Here is a 25809-nt window from a genome sequence, read left to right on the forward strand (position 1 = left end):
TAAACAGAATTTGTGACCCTCCTAAATCTGATGACATCACTAACAACTGTACTAATACATGGTTCCATTCTTCTATTATAAAAAAGGAAAGGAGTAGGTCAGTCTGCAACCCTCCATAGAGTTATTATGAGATAACAGAAGAATTCTGAATAATAATTTTATTGTTTTTGGCAGAAAGATGTGGTATAGCATTCATTACTCTTGGGATCTTCTTTTTAAAAATTTTTTCAAATATTCTTAATCTTTTGTCATATTTACCCACTGAAACCTTTGATACCTGAAATAATAAAGTGCTAACAACTTGAGTTTCAGATTTCTATCAAAATGTTTCATTTCAAATGAGTGAATAATATAACATTGTTCTTTTCCTTTGTTCTAATTATTAGAAATCAACATTTCTCAAAGTCCATTCCTAACATCTGGGGAAAAAAGTAAGGATCTATGATAAAATAAGTTTGAGAAACCATTTTAACATGCTCCTTTACAATAGGAATCAGATACTTTAAAATGTAACTATGTCTTGTGTGTTGTAAGCATGCTGTATATGGGTGTGCTTGTTGTATGCAGAACACTATGTGTGTGTGTGAGTGATATTTTTCAAATTTATGGGAACAGCTTCTTTAGAAAATAGCACAGACAGCTACCCTCCGTGGAGCACATTTTAGGAATGAAGAAATTCATACCTCATATATAACTGATGTTCCATTTTCCATTTGAAATTTGCAGGATACATTTTTGCAGGTACCACAACAATCATAATCACTTGGCGATGGAGTGTATACCTGGTGCTGTGCATAATAATAATAATTTGAATTAGCCAACAACAATACTGATATTTTTAATGAATTCATTCTGAAAGTGCTTCCCAATATAACCTATGCTGTCTCAGAACACCTGTAAAGCATTTCTGAAGTTGAATTTGAAGCACTTCAAATAATAACTGACTTTATATAGCTGTATTAGAAGTGAAGTAGATGTTAACCTTTACATCTAGCAGCCAAGATTCATCAAGTAGATTTAACAAGCTCAGGTCAAACAAGCTGTATAGGTAATAAGATTCCTGAAGCTCAAGGTTATACACAGGAAAAGGAAACTGCATTATATAGATATGCTACAAATTAACAGATTATTAAAGGACTATTCAAGTGTATATTTTTAACTTATGGAGTATTCACTCATTTAAATTCTACAGCTGCCATTTAAAGATTAATTAACTCTCACCAGAATGACTTATAAAGAATACTTACAACATCACATTCTTTTGAACAATTCAACATTGTAAAATTCAAAGTGTGGAAGCCTGTATGGTTATCTTTCTCTTCTAGACACTCTACCATGTAACAAAAGTCCCCTTCCAAATACTTTATCATAGATTGGCCAGGATTCAATACTGATACTTCTTGAAACACACACACATCATCCTTTTCTAAGAAAAGAAAAAAAATCAACAAAAAGTACTATATTAAGTTTTTTATTAATTGATCATTGGAACTTTTAAGTCTATGTTTTTACTGTGATGTGCAATTTTTTCAAAACCAGTAAAGATCTTTACCTTTATATATTGTTAACAGCTCAAGAGTTCACTTAATAATGAATGTAGCATTTATTCCTTAACATAGAGTAAGAAATTGATTCCTAAACTCAACCGCTATACACTGTTTGAACTTCCTCTGAAAACTATACTTTATAGCAGATTCCAGAATTTTAGCCCAAAGTGATCATCAAGCTACTTGCTGTTCCCTCTTCTGGAAACATAACGTGACAATTTTGGGGAGTGGATATAAATGGAGGCAAAATCTAAATCAGTAACAGTAGGTTTCTTCATGAAGGGATTGTGTAACATTTCATGTTTTTTTGTTATCTTGAGAGAAAATTTTCAATTTTTTGTGTTGCAAAATAAAGTCATATAAATCATACTTTATGACGAAGGTAGGTGATATAATGTGCTATCACATCATTAAAAGTGGCTTATTGTAGGCTAGAATAGTGATGAAGAATACAGCTCAGAAGCTCTTTGTGCCTTGCCAACATTGGATTTAACTCTTCTCTCATATAAAAATACAAAAGTTTTAAGCTATTGAACAAAAGTTTATTTTCTATTAACCTACTAATACTTAATATGAAGATTTGTTATTTCATAGAAAAATCAACCTTATGCTTTGCAGTGTTAATATCAATAATAATAAAACAGTGAGCAAAAATCTCTGACTTTTAGATGTTGTCTATTTTTAAATTAAATTATATACACTAAAAAGAACCCTGGCATCAACTTTAAATTCTGTGAAACCTCTGAAAAAGAATCATTTTTATGTCCTGTTATCAAGTTTCTCAGAACATTTAGGAATATTACAAAAGAGGAAATTGAAAAATATAAAGTACACTTTTTATACTTAAAAACTGGCCAATGGCTTAAAATGTGTAATACATCTCAAAACTTATTTTTAATTTATTCATAGTAAACAACAGATATCAATAATACTCATTATCATTTAAAAGTTTCAAAACACATAGTTACCACAGAGATACTGTACACATCCACAGTTACTCTGAAAGTTGCGGTCTATTGCAGGAAATTCTCCCTATTAGAAAGATATTATTATATGACTTATCAATATGGCTTATTATATTACCATTGTAAAAAAATGCACAATATAACATCTAATAAGTTTCCTACCCCACAGCCACATAGCAAGTTCATAAAAACATTTGACAGTGAACAAGCTTTGATTAACCCAGTGGTCATTTAATCAGTAGCCTATAGAAAATACTCACAATAAAAATGTGATCATAGACCACTCAATCTCTCTAAACTTAAATTTCCTTATCTATTAAATGAGTGAAGGTGGATAAGATGATCTTTATGATTTGTCCTAACTTTAAAATTATATTGTTAGATTCTGAGCTTCTAGTGGGCAATTAGAGATAAAAGAATGCTTGCTAACCCTAGAAAATTCTCTTGATGAAAATGTTCTTGATCTGCTCTATAGAGGTGGTCCAGAACTCTGATGTCTGCATCAGAGCAAGGTTGCTTTAGCATATAAAACAAGAGCAGAAGAGTGTAGTACAATGATTAATAGCACAAGCACAGGAACAAGACTGCCCTTGTGCCAGTCATGCTCTGCTACTTAATAGCTCTGTCACCTAGGGCAGATTACTTTAGCCAGTCTGCTCCTCACCTTCCTCATCTGTAAAATGGGGATAATAATACCATCTGCCTCAGAAATGTTGAAAGAAATAAATGGATCAATATATGTAAAGAGCTTAAAACAAGCTGATGTACAGAAAGTGCTATAACCTTTAGCTGTTAGTAAATTGCTGTCATGACCAATGCTTAAACTTTTTCCTACTAGGGAAATGTTATAGGTTCTTCTCAAGTGTAGGACTCAGGCTTAAAGTTTCAAGAATTGTATTTTAAACATCAACTTTTCCTGGGTGTGTTTAATTTTCATATGACATCAGTAATAAAAACTAATTTGATTCTTGACACAAAAAATAACTCAAATTCATAGTAATATATAAAAGGCACTTTTCTCCATAAGCTAATAATATCTCACTTTTCATAGTGCTTTACGAGTTGTAGTTTCATAGACATTAACGCCTTTGATGTTTTATGACTTTTAGTCATTACACAATTCTAATGGGATTGGAAATAAAATATTAGAAATACAGAGTTAAAAATAATAATAAATCAAACTCTCCCACTGCATAAATTACTCCAAAAGATTAGATAAGTAAGTATTAGGCTCTCACTAACTCTTTTAAGTCACTTACCTGTTTTTCAATAGTTAGAGCCACAATGCCCACTGTGTCCTCTCATGCTTAGGCTTAAATCTTCTATTCTTCCTTCCTAACTTGTTTCCTTTGAGATCTTATTCACATATTTAGTTACACTTCTATTCTCTTAAGTACCCAGTTTCACCCAGAGGAAATAACTCCTGGTTGTTCTACCAATACTTAATATTACATCAAATATGATGGTATTTTTTTACTCTCAAGCAAGCATCCCTCTCCTTTAAAGTCAGTAGCAAAATCACCTCAAAGTGTTTCCACTTTTTAGCTATTATGACCAGTGCTGCTATGAACATTCAAGCTTTTGTCTGGACATATGTTTTCATTTCTCGTGGATATGTACCTAGGAGTGGAATTGCTGAGTTATATGGTAACTATATATTTAACCTTATGAGTAACTACCAGGCTGTCTTCTAAAGCAGCTGTACCATTTTATATTTCCACCAGCAGTGTATGAGCGTTCCAATTTCTCCACATCCTTGCCAACATGTATTAATATCTGTCATTTTAGTGAGTGTGAAGTGATATCTTACTGTAGTTCTGATTTTCATTTAACTGATAGCTAATGATGTTAAGAAACTTTTCATGTGCTATTGGCCATTGCATACCTTTATTTGGACAAATGTCTGGTTATATACATAAAACGGAATATTATTTAACAGTAAAAAGGAATGGGGCTTCCCTGGTGGCGCAGTGGTTGAGAATCTGCCTGCCAATGCAGGGGACACGGGTTCGAGCCCTGGTCTGGGAAGATCCCACATGCTGCGGAGCAACTAGGCCCGTGAGCCACAAGTACTGAGCCTGCGCGTCTGGAGCCCGTGCTCCGCAACAAGAGAGGCCGCGATAGTGAGAGGCCCGTGCACCGCGATGAAGAGTGGCCCCCGCTTGCCGCAACTAGAGAAAGCCCTCGCACAGAAACGAAGACCCAACACAGCCAGAAATAAATAAATAAATAAATAAATAAAAAAGGAGAAGATCAAAAGTTCACTTAAAAAAAAAAAAGGAATGAAGTACTGATACATGCTACAACACAGATGAACCTTGAAAACGTTATGCTAAGTGAAAGGAATCACAAAAGACCACATGTTATATGATTTCATTTATATGCAATATTAAGAACAGGAAAATCTATAGACACAGATAGAAAATGTATTAGAGATTTCCTAGGTCTAGGAAGTTTTGAGGAAAATAAGCGACTGCTAAAAGGTACAGAGTTTCTTGTGGCAGAGGGTAATAAAATTGTTCTAAAATTGATTGTGTTGATGCTTGCACAATCTGTGAACATAATAAAAACCATTTAATTGTACATTTTAAATGGTTGAATTGTATGGTGTGTGAATTATATTTCAATAAAGCTGTTATTAAAAAAAGAAATACTACAAAGACCTAACAGACTCTTTAGGTTGAAAGGCATTTGTTGTCTCCGCAAATAAACTAATGTGATTTTTAAAAATATATCATCTTAGACACTGAAACAAATATTTAGCAATTTCAGGAACAATGGGTCAGGTCAATACTTTTGTAGAACAAGGAATGTTAAAAATAAATTGCCTTGCATGGGCCTTTAGACACAGCCCTTGGTCTAATTCCTGAAGATCTCAGTCTATCATTTACTCTCTCTAGACCTCAGTTTTCTTACTTATAAAATGAGCTAAATATATCTACTTTGTGAAGATTCAATGAAATAATATACAAAACTTGTTATGTAAACTGTGAAGAACTTGAGAAAAATACAATATCATAATTCTGCTCTTTTCTGTAGGTGTATGTATATAGTGTATACACAAAGTAATCCAAGAGAATTTTTATGAAAGTTACTTGTAAAGCTTAAACATTCTATGCAAATCACAGATGGTAACTCATCATTAGAGTAAATGTTAGATTAATGCTTTTTTAAAATACAATTTAATTAATTTATTTGACATACAAAAAGCTGTACATAATTGATGTATACAACTTGACAAATTTGGAGATAAGTATACAGCATGAAATATCACCGTGCCGTAGACCTATCCATTAACTCCAAAAGTTTCCTCCCACTCTCTTATTTATGATTATTATTATATTGTGGTAAGAACACTTAGCGTGGGCTCTACCCTCTTGGCAAATTTTTAAGTCTACAATACAGTGCTGTTAACTGTAGTCACTATGCTGTACAACAGTTCTCCCAGATTTATCCATCCCGCATAGCTGAAACTTTGCACCCTGCTTTTTAAATGAAACAGTGGCATCCTAAGAAGGGTTCTGTTACTTTAAAAAGTGCCTCATTTATTCCCCAGAATATAGCCTTGGCCTGAAAAGTCTGAATGAGTTTCTAATGATACACATTGTTTGAGAAGGAAAAGAAAAAGAAAATCTTTGTGAAAGAAAACATGTCTTCTTTGATAAATAAGGCCAGGAATATATTATCTTTCTCAAGTCTTAGAGGCATACCATGGAGGTAAATATTTAAAGAAAAAAAAAAAAAGACTTGTAAAGCACCATAACCTCCATCTAATGGTTAAATAAGTGATACCAGAGTCATAATTATTATTTCTAAAAATTAAATTTTTGGAATTTCTGTAAGGTTTGCATGTTCATACATAACCCCTAACAAGGTACAGTTAGTTACATGTTTATACCCCCTCCTCCTCTGAAACAGATGCATTGTTAGTGCACTTTCTTAAAGAATCACTGGGAAACCTTTCATTATTAAGGTAATATATTTTCAATACTGTGCTTATTTTAAGACCAGTGAACTTAAGTAGATATAAGACTGGTAGATTCAGTCATCAGTGGAAAAAAAAATAACATATTGATTGCACTTTCCTGTCTCAAGTATAATTTAAAATGTTGACTGCTCCCTAATATCAGAGAAGATTTAATCTACTTCAGTACAACTTAAAGAGAATAATTCTATAAACTCTGAAAAGAAATCAGAAATGAAAGCAATAAAGGAAGAATAAACTGATTTAAATTATATTAAAATTCAATAAAAATATGTGTTCTTACCACTTCACAAGTTGGCATAACAAGATTTTCACAGCTACATTCTAAAAGGCAAAAAACAACATATTTATATTGGTCAAATATATTAATACATTCTAATAAAACTTTAAAATATGAAAATTAGTTACCACAGTGCCATGTTGGACAACATTGACCAGATACATTTTCTTTCACAAGTTTCATATCCTGTGCACATTTGAGTAGTGGCGTAGGACAAAGATTTGGCTCACACACTAAATAGAAAAATAACATGGGTAAAGATTAACTTCATGTAGTTGCTAGTTTTCACTAGCTCCCATTTAGTTCACTGCCATTACTGATGTGATACATGGACTTGGATCTCCCCAGAGCTGCCTCTCCCATCGCGCAATTGCAGTGTGTTGGTAAGGACAGAACAAATCACTCACAAGCAGATACAACAACAGTAGTAGAACTAGGACACCCTCACCAGGTTAAGAGCCCTGAGAAATGGCAGGGGGGCAAGAAGAGAAAGGAGGTGAAGAGGGTATGGAATCACGTGTATATCTAGAAAGTCTAGGATGATGAGAAAAGTCATAATCTATTTTGGGGAAGTAATGATACTGTCCAAGAAGCACTCTTAGATGTATGGAAACATTACATGTATTTAATATGCTAGAACTCAACTAAGGTCTCATATAACAGTACAATTAACATGCACTGGCCTTCTTAAATATTGAACATATCTAGATTTTTTAATTAGTTAAAATATACTTACCACAGTAATACTGAGGACAACAGAAGTGTGTAGTATTAAGATCCACAGTGAGAAATTCTCCGTCAGTACATAGTGGAATAGGTTCAGTGCAGGATTTGCAAACTAAAGGTGAAACAAAAAGGCAAAATCACAGCTGAGCTAAAAACAAACTAGTTATCAGTTCAGATTACTGTACACATATAAATCAAAATAAAAATACATTATGTAAAACAAAATAGGAAGCAAGGAAAATAAGGATTTAATAAACGGATCTCCTTATTTGGTCATAAAAACAATAATACTATCTGAGTGTATTGCTTTATACTTTCCCAAGCACAGTGTTACAGAAGAACCATCTTACCAGAAATATAAGATTTCAGGAGTAATTTGTTCTTACTAGGATCAAAATACCATTGATTTACTTATTTAAGTTTTCTGAATTCACTACTCTTGATCACTCCTATGAATGAACAATGTAGTAGGCACCTGTTCTTCTGAGCTCTTAGCCTCCCTCTTCCAACTTTGATAACAACTCTCTTAATGAACTTGAGGAAATGCCTCGCTTACGCAGTCTTGGAGTGACCCTTAATAAAGGTGCCTCACTCTTACCAGGCCCATGTGTAGGAAAAACCCACTTTAGACGAATGAGAATGTCTTTCTATAGCATTTGAGTCATAAATAAAGGCACATCAAGACAGGAAACGGATGTTGCTGACTCAATCATTAGTGACTGCCACCTAGAGAAGCTGGTTTCCCTCCTTCCCAGGGCTTGGCTGAATGCTTCATCTTGATTCTACAAAATCTTGATTCCCCAACTGTCCCAATAACTGGTTGTGCTTAAGCTAGCCGGAATCAATCAGTTGTTGCCACTGCAGTCAAAGAACCTTAAATGATACAAAAAGAAGTGCTTTGATCTACATAGGTTTATCTGAAACCTACATTAATCAACAGCCTTTAATATAATTCCTCAATGAAATGGAAAAGAGAATTCTTTATTTTTCAAAGTCTAGTTCGTCAGACAGAATATATAGCTCAAATTCAGTCATTTCCCAGACACCTTTCATTTATTTCTACCATTCTCTTTTCGAGATCATCTGCTTACACAGGATATACAGGAGATGAAGTTTTAAAGAGGTAGGCTGCTTAGCAGAGTCGTTTATTTAGTTGGTTATTCAGGAAAGCCAGGGCTAAATTTTCCTCTAAAAAGAACTAGGTGCTAGCCTTATTTTTTTTAATTGATTATATTATCTTGATCATGTTTTCAATGATATACATAGTCTTTGTCGATAGGGAAAAGTAGTACTAATTGAAATAATTGTCAAGAATCATTTAAAATGCTGTACTTTCTTTTCTGCTATTCTTGTTCAGTTGAATTTTAAGAGTATATCAGCAGAATATTGGTTACCATTGAGTCCCATGAAATTCACATGAAATGAGAGATTTTCCCTAGATCCTCCCTCTTCCAGGAAATGACCTCACAGAATGCTTACCACAGGCAGGAGGAAAGCAGCAAGTCTCTTCCTGTTGAACCTGAATCATGAACTGGTCTTCTCTGCATTCTGGCACTGCAATTTTGGGGCATTTGAATGGGTCACATTCTGCAGAAACATTCCAGAGATATTTGGAAATGTGTATAGAGTGAGACAATAAATAAATGAAATAGTGTGGCTCAGTTCTCTTTGAATTTAGTGATAATTAGCTCATTAAAAAAATCTTAATCTTAGCGGAAATATATAGGAAATAGCAGGTTATTTATATATAAAATAAATACTTTTACATATAAAATATATGTAAATAGGCATTTTAAAAACATATAACATTCTATTAATCATATGTATGATTAATCATCTCTGTGTGTGTGTGTGTGTGTGTGTGTGTGTGTGTGTGTATATATCCTGCTATAAAATCTTAGCAGAAATATATAGGAAATGGCAAATTATTTACATTTAAAATATACAAATACATACATTCAAAATACGTATTTCCACTGAAATTAAGGTCTTTAAAATGAGTTAATTATATATATATATTTATATAATAAATAGATTTGAAGTTCATATATATACATATTTATAAAGAAATTGCAGCTTTTTAAAAGGCTACCTTTAGCAAGACAGCTCTGCAAACAATCTTTTATAATAAATTTCCTTGTAGACACAAAAATGAGAATTTAATCCACTACTCTGAACAGTGAACCTCATTCTTACTTTTCCTAATTAATTACTCACCACATTGGTACTGTGGACAGCAAGAAAGAGGGCTATGGCCAACGATCAATTTTTGACTATTTGTACATGTTGGAATGGCAGTTTCACACAAAGTCATGTCACAGCCTGGAAATAAACAGAAGTATTAAAAAATTTGTGAACACAACTAAAATCCTGTGTTTCTAACTCAAAGCAGGGAAATGATTCTCACTATGCATGTTTTTACACTACAAATTAAACCATTCAGCTCATAGAATGGTCATATGTGAAAAGGCAGCAGAGTTAAGGTTACCTATTGTTGTCTTTGACCCCTGATTGTCATAAGTCAAAGATTCCCAGATCTTTTATCTTCACGTATTTCTGAATATTATTATTTGATAATAGCCAGAGTTTTGCATGTCTGTTTGCAAAATCAACAAAACTATAATGAGGTAAAACTTGCTTTGAGAAAGTGTAGGTGACATTTATGGCAATACTTTCATTGTTACTTTAACCCCATACATTTTTTTTAACACCAAGCATCATGCCTGCCCTGCTTTTTCACAAAGAATATCAACATATTTTGTGGCATTAACAGACTGTAAGGCTTCAGCCTGCATACATACTGCAAACTTCCTTTGAACAGCAGGTCCACTTATCAAAGAAGCCCAGGACGATTTCAGCTTCTCGTTCACAAATTGGCGAGGGCTCTTCATCACAATCAGGTTCTATGGGAATAATACTTCCATTCTCCAAACATTTGTACAGGGCACATTCGTCAATGCCCCCATTCCAAACCTCCCCAGCAGTTCGAGGCTGGTCTTCACTATCAGTGCACGCTTAAAAAGATAGTCAATGTTATATTACTTAGAACCTGGGCATGAAAATAAACCAAGCTGTGATGTTTTGATTTCAGACTGTGACTTGGCCCAGTGACACAGGTAACATGTCATATTATCTACCCTTTCTCAGCTTCTTTTTTGTTCATCAGCTACTAGCTTACATTTTTCTTTAATGAAATTTTTATAGTCCACAGAAAATATTTTTCCCTTCTACAGCTATCTGTAAATTTGCATGTCCTCTTCTATAAATAAGATGATTTGTTAATTATTTTTTATTCAAGTCTTGTTAATACAATTTATTTAGCTTGAACAAACTTAGTAACATAAATTTTAGTTGGTTTTAAAATATCAACTATTAAAACTGAGTGGTATTAGAAAACAAGGTAGTCTCTACCTCACATTAACATGTTTGTCATACCAAAATTCAAAACATTTCAGCTTTAAAATCTAAATGTAGAAAGTAGGTAGTCAAGCAAAATATTATTTAGTGACTCTATTACTTTTATTATGAATGTTTTACATAATGATAAATATGGCCCTCTAGTAGTTCTTTTAAGGAATAATAAAGATAAATGAAGTGACCACCATATTCCCAGCCTCCAGTGAATTTCTCTTACTTTATTTACTACCAAACCAATCTCACAGGTCCCTAAAAACAAATATAACCATGTATATTCTCAAATTCTTCCACAAATACTTTCTTCAGTGGCAAACACAAACTTTTTTCTGAAACGATATATGCATTTCACTTCTACTTGCCTTTCCCTTGAATTACTAGCGTTACTTCTGACCATAACAATGAGCCCTATGATAGATAAAGTACTGTACTGAAGTTTTCTCAGTTGGGCCCTTTTTTATCCACAACCACCACGGAGACAATGTGTCAGGATAAAATGGTTTGAAAATGAAAGTAGAAATACTCAATGTTTTCTCCCAGATAACAACACTTTCTGAAATTTCTTGAGTGTTTATTTTTCTCTAGGCACTGTTACAAAACTCTATTATTTTATGTATCCCCACACTAACCTTATGGGATAAGTCCTATTATTTTCCCCATTTTACAGATGCATAACCTCAGGCTCATAGAGGTAAAGCTGAATCATTAATACATGAAATAATTGAACTTTCAATTCAGTCCACATACTATTCTCTTCATTCTTATTTGCCATATTCTTTTCCAGTTATTATAGGCATAAGTATAGATTAAAACATATCACCACCGAAGCCCCTAATTCTGGTAACTTCAACTGAAATCATATTAAAATCAAACTACATACTCTCTTCCTTTCCAACACTTAGATGACCTTTAATCAATCTTTCTCAGCACATCTCTCCAAGTTCTAAAAAAGTATTATTTATTTGCTGGGTCCCTAAGATGTCATTTTGTACTTCTCTGCTTACCACATTCTTTCTCTGGAATGCACTGAGTTGACTCTGGCCTGTGAAGAATGGTTCCATTTTTGCACACACAGTCTTCTCTTAAATTCAGACATGAAGAGTGTCCATAGAACCATCTGTTCAGACATGTCCTTGCTTCACAAGGTCGCACGCAGGGTTGATATTCCTTCCCCTCTGGGCAACTCAGAGCTATAAATAATAGAGGATTTGTGGAATTTGCTAATGATAAAAGTGACCTACTTGAATTCTAGTAAAAGGAAGAAATGTTAGTTTTCTTTCTGAAAATAAATTTTGCACATTTTCAGTCTCCTCAAAGTCCATATTTCATGTATTACTTAACTATAAATTAGAAACGAAACAATCAATGAGTATTTTTGAGCATCTTCCAGGTGTCCAGCTAGTATTATGCTATAGCAGGAAAAATTCATCTGATTTATATCAAATAAATATGACCAAAACGCAGCCCAAATTTGGTTGGCATAAATATAGAGTCAACTATTATGAAGTTACTGCTCTGTGCAGTAGGAGGAGATACAACAGTCCACACAGAATAAGCACAGAAATATGTTTTAAATATGCAACTCAACCAAGTCATAGAAAAGAAAAATCCCGTGTATTTAGGCTTAATCCTTCACTGTCAAAAGAAACTACCATTGCTGAGCAGTTTCTAAATGATGTTTCAGAGAATTCTTGTTGATTTTCAGTGATCTTAAAAAGTCATACTGTTAAAAAATGAACATGCAGCTGGTGGAGGTGTAAATTGGTAACATCTCAGTAGAGAACGATTGTAATAGTAAAACTGAAGATGTTGTATGTTCCCAGTGAATCAAGTAACCCCACTCTTGAATAGTGAGTACCTCTGGGGGAGTAGGGAGAGGAAAGGGATAGGAGAGAGCACACCAGGAGCTGCTTTATTTCTGAAGTGGAGTCATGTAACTGGTGTCTATGATATATTATTCTTTATCTGTGCATTTTATTCTTTTTTGGGGGGGATGAAAACCTTTTATTTTGAGCATTTTAGTAACATTCATTTTGAAAATCTTTTACCATTGAATGACTATAATTAAATTAACAATATTTTCGGTAAAATGTGCCCAAGATTGTTGAAAAGTTTAATAAAAAATTTGTATGAAAAGTTATAACTTGATGAGAAAGCTTGAGCCCTATGTATAAAAATGGGTAAAGGATAAATATAAAAGAAAAAGGAAATACAAACATGTATCTGGCAAAATATTGAACCTAGATATTAATCAAAGAAAGCCAGAAAGATTGGTTTCTAGGATGTAGATATTCTGTTAGGAAGAAGGAAAAGGGGGAAGAAAAATCTCCAACCTCTCCACATACAACGTGTAAGGACAAGCATGGGAAAGAGAGGCAGGTTGAATGAGGACCAGCAAAGCGTGCTGTAGGATATAAGATTAAAATCCCCTTCAAACCTCTGTGATTTCTTCAATATTTCAATCTATTTTGCTAACTAACATTTGTGGACTAGGTTTTCTTTTGAGAGAATTGAGGCCTACTTTAAATCCATTCATTCATTTATTCAAATTGAAATATAGTTGACGTACAATATTACGTTAGTTTCAGGTGTACTACATAGTGATTTGACACTTGCATACATTATGAAATAATCACCACAATAAGTCTAGCAACCATCTGTCCACATACAAAGTTATTACAATGTTACTGACCATATTCCTTATGCTGTATATTAAATCGCCTAGGCTTATTTACTTTATAACTGGAGGTTTGTATCTCTTAATCCCTATCACCTATTTCACCCCTTCCCACTGGCAACCACCCATTTGTTCTCTATTATCTATGAATCTATTTTTGTTTTGTTTTGTTTGTTTGTTTTGTTTTTTGGATTCCATATATGAGATCATACAGTATTTGTCTTTCTTTGTCTGACATATTTCACTTAGCGTAATTCCTTCTAGATCCACCCATGTTGTCGCAAATGGCCATATTTCATTTTTTATGGCTGTGTAGTATTCCATTGTATATATACCACATCTTCTTTATCCATTTATCTATAGATGGGCACTTAGGTTGTTTCCATTTCATGGCTATTGTAAATAATGCTGCAATGAACATAGGGGTGCATATTTCTTTTTGAGTTAGTATTTCTGTTTTCTTCAGGTAAATACTCAAAAGTGAAATTTCTGGACCATATGCTATTTCCAGTTTTTTGAGGAAACTCCATACTATTTTCAATAGTGGCTGTACCAGTTTACAAACCCACAAACAGTGCAGGAGGGTTGCCGTTCCTCCACACCCTCACCAACACTTGTTATTTTTGTCTTTTTGATGACAGCCTTTCTGACAGGTGTGAGGTGGTATGTCATTGTGGTTTTGATTTATATTCCTCTGATGGTTAGTGATATTGAGCACCTTTTCATGTGTCTGTTGGTCACCTGTATGTCTTCTTTGGAAAAATGTCTATTTAGATCCTCTACACATTTTTTAATTGGGTTGTTTGTTTTTTGATGTTGAGTTATATGAGTATTTTGGATATTTTGGATATTAACCCCTTAGCAGACATATATTTTGCAAACATCTTCTCCCATTCACTAAGATGCGTTTCCATTTTGTTGATAGTTTCCTTTGCTGTGCAAAAGCTTTTTAGTTTCATTTAGTCCCATTTGTTTATTTTTGCTTTTATTTCCCTGCCTGAGGAGACATATTCAAAAAAAATTGCTAAGACTGATGTCAAAAAAGCATACTACCTATATCTTCGTCTAATTTTATGGTTTCAGGGCTTACATTTAAGTCTTTCGTTGTTTTGAGTTTATTTTTGTATATGGTTTGAGAAAGTAGTCCAGTTTGATTCTTTTGCATGCTGCTGTCCAGTTTTACCAACACCATTTATTGAAGAGGCTTTCTTTCCCCAAATACATCTTGCTTCCTGTCATAGGTTAATTGACCATATAAGTGTGGTTTTATTTCTGGGCTCTTTATTCTGTTCTGTTGATCTATGTGTCTGTTTTTGTGCCAGTAGCATACTATTCTGATTACTATAGCTTTGTAGTATAGTTTGAAATCAGGGGAGGTGATACCTCCAGCTTTTTTTTTCTTTCTCAAGATTACTTTGGCTATTTGAGGTCTTTTGTGTTTCCATACAAATTTTAGAATTATTTGTTCTAGTTCTGGAAAAAATTCCTTTGGTACTTTGATAGGGTTAGCATTGAATCTCTAGATTATTTTGGGTAAATGATAATTTTAACAATATTAATTCTTCCAATCCATGAGCATGGCATGTTTCCATTTGTTTTTGTCATCTTCAATTTCTCTTATCAATGTCTTATAGTTTTCCAAGTACAAGTCTTTTACTTCTTTGGTTAGATTTATTCCTAGGTATTTTGTTATTTTTGATACAGTTGTAAATGGGATTGTTTTCTTAATTTCTCTTTCTGGTAGTTTGTTATTAGTGTACAGAAACACAACAGATTTATGTATATTAATTTTGTACCCTGCAACTTTACTGAATTCATTTATTAGTTCTAATAGATTTTGGTGGTGTCTTTAGGATTTCTAGGTATAGTATTATGTCATCTGCAAACAGTGACAGTTTTACTTGTTCCTTTCCAATTTGGACACCTTTATCTCTTTTTCTTGTCTGACTGCTGTGCCTAGGACTTCTGATACTATGCTGAATAAAAGTGGTGAGAGTGGGTATCCTTGTTTTTTTCCTGATCTTAGAGGAACTCCTTTAGCTTTTCACTATTGAGTATGATGTTGGCTGTAGTTTTCTCATATGTGGTCTTTATTATATTGAGGTATGCTCCCTCTGTATCCACTTTATTGAGAGATTTTTATCATAAGTGGATGTTGAATTTTGTCAGAAACCTTTTTTTGGACCTATTGAGATGATTTCTATTCTTCAATTTGGTAATGTGGTTTTATCACACTGACTGACTGGCAGATACTGAACCATCATTGGCATCCCTGTGATAAATCACACTTCATCATGACATATGATCCTTTTAATGTGCTGCTGAATTCAGTTTACTAATGTTTTGTTGAGGAGTTTTGTTATCTATGTTTCTCAGTGGTACTGGCCTGTAATTTTCTTTTCTTTGGTGTCTTGCTCTGGTTTTTGTTGTGAGGGCACACTCCTCTCTGGTCACCAGAGCTGCATGCTCTAGCAGTTCCCCCCATGTAGGCTGTGTGCACGCTTCTGTTGTGGCAGTGCCAACTACTGTGGGTGCACTGGTAGGCAGGGCTGGCCCCTGGCCTGGTTGGCTGCAATGCCGCAGTGACTGGGGGCCCCTGGAGGGTGGGGTAGGCTTTCTGCATGGCTGTCTGCACAGCCTGGAGGGCTTGCAGCTGGTGCTGACCCACTGGAGGGCAGAGAAGCCCCTGGAACTAATAGGCTAGTGGGAGGATTCCAAAACAGTCTTTTGCCAGCACCAGTGTTATTGCAGTAGAATAAGCTCCCCAAAATGGATGCTGCCAGCATCTCCATCCCCAGGGCGAGTCTCAGTTGCCTCCTGCCTCTCCAGTGGGCTCTCCAAGATCAGCAAGTGGTTCTGACACAGTGACCTTTCAAACTACTTCCTCTGCCCTGGGACTTGGAGCATTTATGCACACCCTTTAAGAGCAGAGTCTCTGTTTCCTATAGCCCTCCAGTTCTCCCAAACATAAGCCCTGCTGGTTTTCAAAGCCAGAAGTTCTGAGGACTCATCTTCCTGGTACAGAACTTTTAGGCTGGGGAGGACAATGTGGGGCTTGGACCCCTCACTTCTTAGGAAGGACATCTACAATTGTGATATACCTCCTGCTTATAGGTCACTAACCAAAGGGTGTGGGTCCTGACTATACCGCATCTCTGCCCTTCCTACCCATCTTGGTGGTGTTCCTTCTTTATGACTTTTGCTGTGGAATATCTTTTCTGCTAGTGTTCAGGTCATTCTCATAGATGGTTTCCCTGTAAGTAACTGTAATTTTGGTATGTCTGTTGGAGGAGGTGAGTTCAACGTCTTCCTACTCCACCTTTTTGACCCCCACCCTTGCTTTAAATTTAGACCAGGATAAAAACAGAAGTTGCTTCAGTGGGAGACCTAACTAGAGGTTACATTTACATTCGTTTTATTCTTACAAAATTACTTTGTGGACTTCCCTGGTGGCGCAGTGGTTAAGAATCCGCCTGCCAATGCAGGGGACACAGGTTCGATCCCTGGTCCCGGAAGATCCCACATGCCGCGGAGCAACTAAGCCAGTGCGCCACAACTACTGAGCCTGTGCTCTAGAGCCCACGAGCCACAACTACTGAGCCCACGTGCCACAACTACTGAAGCCCACATGCCTAGAGCCCGTGCTCCACAACAAGAGAAGCCACTGCAATGAGAAGCCCACGCACTGCCACGAAGAGTAGCCCCCGCTCGTGGCAACTAGAGAAAGCCCGCATGCAGCAACGAAGTCCCAACACAGCCAAAAATAAATAAATAAATGAATTTAAAAAAATGATTTTGTGATGAAAAGGAAAAGAAAGAAGTGAATGCAAAAAACTGGACTGTTATTTGAGTGTTGGAAAATATTGTTTGAAGTGTACTACTTACAGCAGTAATCAGGTGTCCTCCACGGAATGCAAATGTCAAACTTGTTACACAGAGCCACATAGGCAGAAAGGGCATCACATTCATAGTTCCAAAAATAGGTATAATTGATCCACATCTTTTCACAAAAGTCTTGTGGTGAAACCTAGAGATACATTGTGCCTTGGGATAAGTTATGTTGTTTTATTTCTCTGAAGGCCCTAAGCTAGACTAAACTATTTGGAGAATCAAAAGGTAGCAAGTTAATATTCATTATAGTTCCTCTTTGACCTTAGATTTTCAAAGCTTCGTAATATTAGATGTCACCTCTGAATTTATAATTTTTTAAACACACAGTTTTAGATAAGATAAATATTGTCTGTACTAATCTACATAAATCTATCATATAAAGATGGAAAAGAAACAGAGTATGTGGACCTAGCGAAAACCTATTTCTGATATTACATTTTGGGTTACAATCATGTTTTCTATATACCGAATAAGACTTTGATCTATTACAGATAAAACTGGAAGCTCCTAAAGCTTTCTGTAATGATACATGGCACTGCCCATTAAATGAGGTTATAAATGCTTCTCAAAAAATCATGTACTAATATTGAACATTGGTCAAATAATTTATATAATTTGTCATGCCTCAACTTAATTAGAAACTCATTTTTTCTACAGATTATGTTTCATTTTGATCTAGAGATATCTGAAATCTAAATAATTTAACTTGTAACAACATTCACTCCAATTTTTCTCTGCTCATTTATTCAGCAAACATACTAAGCATCTACATTCAGATGTTAAATTTGGACACAGGTCAAAGTGTCAGATAAAAATACTTAATATTTTTCATATCCTATCATTTTTTCTTCAAGGTCCGTATCTATAAAAACTAAGATATTACTTCCTTTTTAGTCTCCTCTGTTGAATCTCCTCAGTTTCCAACCATTTCACTTTTCATGGAATACTTGCTATGATCATCAAGAGCCCCCTACTTGTCAAATCCAGGGAACACCCTGATATTCTAAACCTTGCCAACCTCTCAGAGGCGTATGATGCCATGCACGCCCCCTGTGTCTTAAAACCCTCTCCCTTGACTGAGAGCACCACACTCTGCTGCCTTTCCATCTGTTCATTGCTGTCTCCTCTTCCTGCTTCATTCTGAGTATTTGTCTAGACCCCTTCCTTGATTGCCCTGTCTACTCACTACAAACACTCTTCCTGGGCTCACCCATTCCCACAGTTTCTACCGCCATCTTGGGCATTTACATCTTCACCTTGGTTTCTTCATAAGTTAAATAGAGTTAATAATAAACCTACTACTACTTAAGATTGCTGTGAGCTAATATATGGAAAGTATAGAGAGCAGACTCTGGCATATTGTACATGAGTTACTGTTATTTTTAAAAACTCCATATACTAATAACTCCCCAAACTTGACCTCTGGCTTCAACTGGTCTCCTCTGAGATCTAGAATAGCTTCAAATTTTTTCTGGGTATTTTAGCCTTGAAGTCCCACATGACTTAATTTTTCCAATATAAAAAAAAATTGTAACCCTTCTCTACTAAACCCACAAAAGCTGATTCTCCTGTATCCTCCATTCATCCATTCATTTATGCATCCTTTCACAGTTTATTGAGCACCTAACTACATATCAGGCACTGTACTATTCATGAGGAATATAAAGGTGACTAAAACAGACCTGTTCTCTGCCTTGTGGATCTCATAGTTAAAGCCTATGTGTTGAATCAAGAGGAGTCACCATGCTAAAGCAGATCACAGGAGGGAAGTATTCTAGCTTAGGACACTGCAAGCATAAAAGCCCATTTGCAGGAAAAACCTTGAAATAGTGCAACAGTTGAAAGGAGACTGAAATGCCTGGAGCTTAGCCAGTAAGAAAAGTGTAGCACAAGAGGAAGCTGGAAAAGTAGGCAGGCCAAAGCATAGAGGAAATTATAAGCCCTGATAAATTTAGAGCATATTCTAAGGGTAAGTGAAAGACACTGAAGGGGGCTTCCCTGGTGGTGCAGTGGTTTGGAATCTGCCTGCCGGTGCAGGGGACACAGGTTCGAGCCCTGGTCTGGGAAGATCCCACGCGTCTGGAGCTTGTGCTCCACAACAAGAGAGGCCGCGATAGTGAGAGGCCCGCGCACCGCGAAGAAGGGTGACCCCCGCTCGCCGCAACTAGAGAAAGCCCTTGCACAGAAATGAAGACCCAACACAGCCAAAAATAAATAAATAAATAAATTTTAAAGAAAATAGTTTAAAAGACACTGAAGGATTTTAGGTAGAGAAATAATCCAATCATGTTTCCATTTTCAAAAGATCATCTGCCTGCTATGTGGAGATTTGCAAATGAGGATGAAGATTAGAAGCGGAAAAATGAAATGTCAAGCATTCCTTTCTTTTGCCATCAAATTCACTGGGAGGAACCTAAGGGAAAGCTGGAGCTATCATAGACTAAATGGTACCCTGTGTTGCCTCACTATGCCTTGAATAGTCAAGCTGAAAAGTTTCCTGATGGAATAAACCTTCTAAGTTCCCAGTTAAAAATGCTATTTTTGAAAGTCCTTATGCTTTAAAAAGACAGATTACAATGACACTGAAATGAGTTAAAAAGTATTTGCTATTTTTTTCATTTTTATATGCATGCATTTTAAAATGTAAACATTTAAAACTTACTTTGTTGCAAATCTCTGAGTAAAACTGAAGCTCCAGAAAGATACACTATTTTTATCCCATGACTTCATATCCTTTGTCTTTTCCCTCAGAGAACTCATAGAGGGCAGGCTGAGAACTATGGCGTCTACTCTTGGTGGTCGAACACAGAAAGTCCTAGAGTGAACTCCTTCTGCTTTGACAATTCACTCACTCTCCTTCTCAGACTTCGCCCCTCCGTAAGTCTTGCATTAAGCTATTTCAGTGTTTTCCTAACATGGCCTTCTCCAGCAACCCTGCTCCTGTCATACTGTTTTCTTGGCCTAGGTCTCCCTTCCTCCCTCTTCTCTCCTGGCAAACTCATCCTTCTAAATAATTAAGATGTCTAAAGCTCTGGGAAGTCTTCTCCCGACTTGGGCGCCTATGCATCTCCATATTGTATATTGTGATTAATCTGTTCACAGACTTGCCTTCCTTCTAGACTCTTTGAGAGCAAGGAGAGGGTCTTACTCATCTTTGTATCATAGGAGTTTAACACAGTGCCTAGTAGGTACTTGATCTCACTAACTTTTCATTCAATGATACACGAAATGATGTATTTGTCTGTCTTTTGTCTCTAACAACAGATCTTTTTTTAACAATGCAGATTATTTAAAATATCTACTAGTCACCTAAAGTCAGAAAGTTAGAGACTAATAAAGAACAATTAAATTGAATATATGACAGATTCTATTACAAGTATGCACCTAAGAGGCCAGGAATTGATTAAAGCCTCACTGTCTTGGTTTCTATACTGGGTTATCAAATGGCATTCATCTCTTTCTCCTAGAGGCATTTATTCATAGGACAAAATTTCATTTTTCTTGAAAGCTGTAGATATAGTTCAGAAAAAGAAACATGGGGGGAAAAAGATAATTATCCTTCCTGTTCTATAAGTCAATAAACAGTAAATGATTTTGAATTCCAAAGCGTACTGAGAGGAGGTCTGGGGATAAACTATTCTCAGCAGAAGAACATCATGGCAAGAACAAGAATTTATTGGCTTTTACTCTCAACATGTCTAACATGACAGTTCTGATTTATGGTTGCTTTCAACTTACTTCATTATGGCATGGGATGAAAACTCTTCTATTTAATAACTCAATGCAGTGACTGCAGTCGTGCTCAGTACAATTTCTAACAGGCCTTCTTGTTGTTACTTCAAATGATTTCTCAATTTCCCAGCTCTCAATAAATAATTCTATGTCTTCCATATTCGTAATGATTGTGCCATTTTGCATCCTTAGATCATCATCTGGATCTTCATTGCAAATTCCTAAAAAGATGTGTGACATTTAGAAGGAAAATTTTTTTCACTTAAACCAAATATAGGCAGCAGAAATAAATCATCTCAATAACTGATTTAAAATGAATAAATTATTTACTGAATCAGGTGCCAAATTTATGTCCTATGACTTTAACGTTGATGGATTTTTTTAAAATTATGTGTCTGATTCTTTGATAAAATAGTGTAGAACTCTCTTAACCAGATAAGAAAGAAATTATAATCCTAGAATTCAAGATATGTGAAAAGATCATAGAAGAAGAAAGAGGAGATTGATTCTGTCCCTACACTCTTCCACTATTACCACTATCTCCTAATTTAAGAACTAGTTCTTAAATCTGACAGGGTATTCCCCAGAATAGTAGACATTTTGTGATTGCCTCCTAAGCATCTATTCCCCCAGGAAAACCCTGCCTGAAAACATTAAATTTTTCTCTTCAGGAACTATCTCTGCCCCATTACCTAGCACATGACACCACTCCAGCAGAGGGCCCTGGTGAGCATAAAGGTAAGCCTTACTCCCTTTCATTAACAACTGTTACAGGTAATCCAGGCATAAACCAGTCAGCTTGTGGCAGTCACTTAGACACATAGATTTGTTCAACATTAGAACAACCATTGTTAAGCTCAGGACTTGACCTGGGGAATTCTAGGACACAGACAATCTCTCTTGCTTGCAATGACATGGCCGATTGATGGCTGCGATGCTGTGACCTGCTATAGCCTCTAGCTTCCTTCAGGGAAGCCAAACTGAGGACAGAGCTTGCTTTTTATCTAGTGAAGTGAAAAGCCAAGGGAAGTACAGAGAAATGGGCCTAGGACCCTGATCATAACTTACCTGAATCGTACCCTACTTTAAGACATAATTTTTTCTTAATTCCCAAGGCTCCTAGCTATAAAAGGTATGAGTTAAACATTTTTTTCAAGTATCAAATCTTAATCCTCAAGCAATTATAACAAGATCAATAAAGGTTTCTGCTGCCATAGTTGCCCCACACTTGTAAATATACAGGAGACTGAGTACAGTGCAAATAAATAAATAAATAAATAAACTCAAGTTAAGTGAACTATACTGTAAATCAGCTATGTTTAAAGTCTAAACTCTTCTGGGAAGAGGTATTGGTAGTAAAAATATGTTTTCATTGCAACTCCATCCAGCCACCACTCCTGCAGACTTCACAGTGCTATGTAGAACAAGTTGTCAATATAGACCTCCCATTCTGGTGTCCATACCCAGTTTGGGTCACACTCTTGTCCACTACAACTCAAATCAGCCAGCACCCTGCTTTCCTTTTAACAAACCACCGCTCTCCCATTGTGGAGGTCAGGAAGTTTAGGGGGTGACCCTTGTTAGCAAAAAGGTGACCCTAGCCCCTTCTCTATAGTGATTAGTTAAGAATCCAGTTAGCAGACTGTCTCCATAAAAGCATGAGCTGACAGTAGAGGAAAAAACCAAACAAACATGAAAATCAAGCAGAAGTTATAGCACACAGAAGTGATAAATCAGAAGAGAAAATATGCATTCCCCAAATCCCTGAGTTATTACTCAATAATATCTATTGGGTTATTATGTATACCCAATACCATGTATATACAATAACTATTTCCACAATGATAACCTGGTCACCATAGAAGTCTGTGCTATGTTTAGCATGCTCTAAACAGGCAAGGAAATTGTAAACCATTTTAGTCAAACTTTCCACTAAATGCTTTACATTTTTGAAGAAGAAATTTGGGCATTTCATATAATTTGTTGAGAGCAAGGACTTGGTCTATTTGTTTTGAGTTGTCAGCACCAAGCATAATGCCAGACACTCAGAAGCTGATCCATTAACTTTTACTCAATTAATATTTAGTGAGTTTAAAATAGATGTATTTGTACTAAGCTAATATTTATTGACTGTATTAAGCAATGTGTTAAGTGTTTTACGTTAACTTTTACATTAAACTCTAACAACAATTTTGAAGGTAGATTTTACTATTCCCATTTTAAAGATAAGAAAACTGATGTTCACTTAAACATCTGTAAAGGGGATAGCTCAGGCAGACACCAGAGCCAGAATTGTTCTTTTTATTTTGTTATGTACCTAGAGATATTTCTAATTTGTTTCCTTTGGCTTATCACTATGTATCTATGTAACATATTGTGATAAGGAAGTGTAAGATGTACCTTTACACTTAGGTTACACTTATGGAACCTAAGTGTAAAGGTAAATTTGGGCTTTACACTTCATAAGAAAACTGGGACTAATATTCAGAACATTGTGTTCCCTGTATATAACTTTCAAGATGACTTAACTAAGTTTTCTTTGATTTCAAACTTAAAAAAATAAGAAACAAAGTTATTTAAGTCTTTAATCATTCTATGCCTCATTTTTATCACTTATAAATTAACACTAGTGCCTACTTATTGAGGCTACTGTTAGAAATAAATGAGTTAAAGTATGTAAAATAATGCCTGACACTTCATTAATGCTTAATAAAGATGAGCTAGTAGGAATACAAACAGTATTGTAGAAACAGTGGTAAGCATATATTTCCATAAAATACCCAAGTTGAACTGTTATTTCTTGCTTCTAAGTCCATTTATGGAAAGACATTGCTTCCTTCAGTATTCACATGGGGAACTGAAAGTTAACATCACTTTTCCAACCCAAAAAATGGGGTAAGAGGGGTCAAGACGGTGTAATGTGAACAGAAAAAAAAGAAGAAGAAATAGAGATTTGAAAAGCAGTGCTCACCACAAAGTCCTTCTGTGTAGGATGACAAGTTAAATTGAGAGCCAAAATGAATGTCTACAATCCCTGTAAGATGAGCCCACTTTATGATTAGTCCAGCTGGAGTAGTAATCACATACATTGAACCAGAATCCTCTATGGACAGATCTTGATTTGAAAAAGGCAAAGGTACCGCAATAGAATCCACTTCTACCTAAAATTACATAATGCATTTACACCTATTAGAACAATGTTTATGTTTTAATATATACTCATAAAAATTAGGAAAATTCAGATTATTCCATTTCTTCTGATTTAATGTAAACTATTTTTCAAAGCTTAAAAATCTATTTCTCTGCTGCTGCCAGTTTCTCACAACTCCTAAATTCTTTTATTGTTCTTTTGCTGTCTTGCTATAGTCAATATTTGTTCTAACCTCATTGCCCTTTATTCTCTTCAAAACCTAACTTTCTTCTAAGTTATATATGCTTTTTTATGTTTCCCCCAATATATGTTGATTATACCATTACCTCCTAATATAAATTAAAGATAATAAAGTTTTTTTCAGGATATTTTCTTTAATCTGGGTCCTCTATTTAATCTTCTAAATCAGTATTTGTTTAATTATAATGTTCATAATAACCATCTGTGAAGCTTGGTAAAGATTAAGATTACCAAAATTCTACTTCCAAGGTTTGGATTGGATCCTAGATCTTATATTTTTAACACGTTTTCTTGGTAATACTAATATAAGGAATCCAAGGATTTTTACTTTGAAAACAGTGCTTTAAATAACAATGATGACATGGAACCATGAGCTGTAACTAGCAGTAAATTTCTCAGAGTTCTATCTGACTAACCATCCAATTTCTCATCTTTATATCTTCCTCCTCTTGCCACACTCAAGCTGAAACAGCCTTCTTTGCCTGGTTAATTTCTACTCATTCTTTAAGATTTATCTTAGGTGTCACCTCCTCCAAAAATATCCACTTGACCCTCCTATAAACTGCATTTTTAAATGACCTGTATCTCTGTTTCCATGGTATCTTGGTCATCACTCTATCACTATAGCTCCTACTTCCTTTTAATTGGCAGATAATTACATTTATGCACCCCACACACAACTGCAAGTTACTTGAGATCAGGACCTGTGTCATTTTATCACATAAACTCACTAAATGATTTTTTAAGTTAATAAATTTTCAACTGAATACATCACCAGCCATCAGTTCAGCTGAGGCCAAAAATAAGCCCTTCCAACCAAACGTTCACAACAACAGCACGGACCAGGTTTGAGTTTAATTTCCCACCTACTTCCTGTTAATATACCAACCTCATTAAAATCAAAGGTATATATAGAAATTCTCGTGTCCAAAAAAGTAACACATTCATATATTTTAAGTTTGCCTTAAAATTAAACTTTCTGATATCTTACTGCATTTTAGGCTCGCTTTAACACTGTTTCCAGTCCAGAATGTATGTCCTGTGCTAACAGAATTATTTCCAGAAAGCATATAACATCTCAGCCATTTTGAGCAAAATCTTTATAAATTATTTTTTTATATTTTTGAGAGACCATGTAGATCTGAGTGAAGCATCCAGCTTATAACTCACTTCTATTTGGTAAATATAATTCCTTTGGATA

At 35.2% G+C, this 25809-nt stretch overlaps 1 protein-coding gene across 2 annotated transcripts in view; it reads right to left on the reverse strand.

Annotated features, from left to right (window-relative positions):
* Positions 1–25809, reverse strand: part of OTOGL (otogelin like) — a 150955-nt gene that overhangs the window by 9392 nt on the left and 115754 nt on the right. For both annotated transcript variants that reach the window (XM_057556858.1, XM_057556857.1), the window contains 13 exons: positions 24189–24378; positions 21224–21438; positions 17480–17621; positions 11922–12107; positions 10305–10517; positions 9721–9825; positions 8983–9090; positions 7514–7615; positions 6906–7010; positions 6781–6821; positions 2516–2579; positions 1248–1426; positions 684–788 (listed from right to left, as the gene is read on the reverse strand). In XM_057556858.1, the coding sequence (XP_057412841.1) occupies positions 684–788; positions 1248–1426; positions 2516–2579; positions 6781–6821; positions 6906–7010; positions 7514–7615; positions 8983–9090; positions 9721–9825; positions 10305–10517; positions 11922–12107; positions 17480–17621; positions 21224–21438; positions 24189–24378 (1755 nt within the window). The remainder of the gene's footprint in view (positions 1–683; positions 789–1247; positions 1427–2515; positions 2580–6780; positions 6822–6905; positions 7011–7513; positions 7616–8982; positions 9091–9720; positions 9826–10304; positions 10518–11921; positions 12108–17479; positions 17622–21223; positions 21439–24188; positions 24379–25809) is intronic.

The sequence above is a fragment of the Balaenoptera acutorostrata genome, chromosome 11 (genome assembly GCF_949987535.1).
Source record: "Balaenoptera acutorostrata chromosome 11, mBalAcu1.1, whole genome shotgun sequence".
NCBI classification, from domain to species: domain Eukaryota; kingdom Metazoa; phylum Chordata; class Mammalia; order Artiodactyla; family Balaenopteridae; genus Balaenoptera; species Balaenoptera acutorostrata.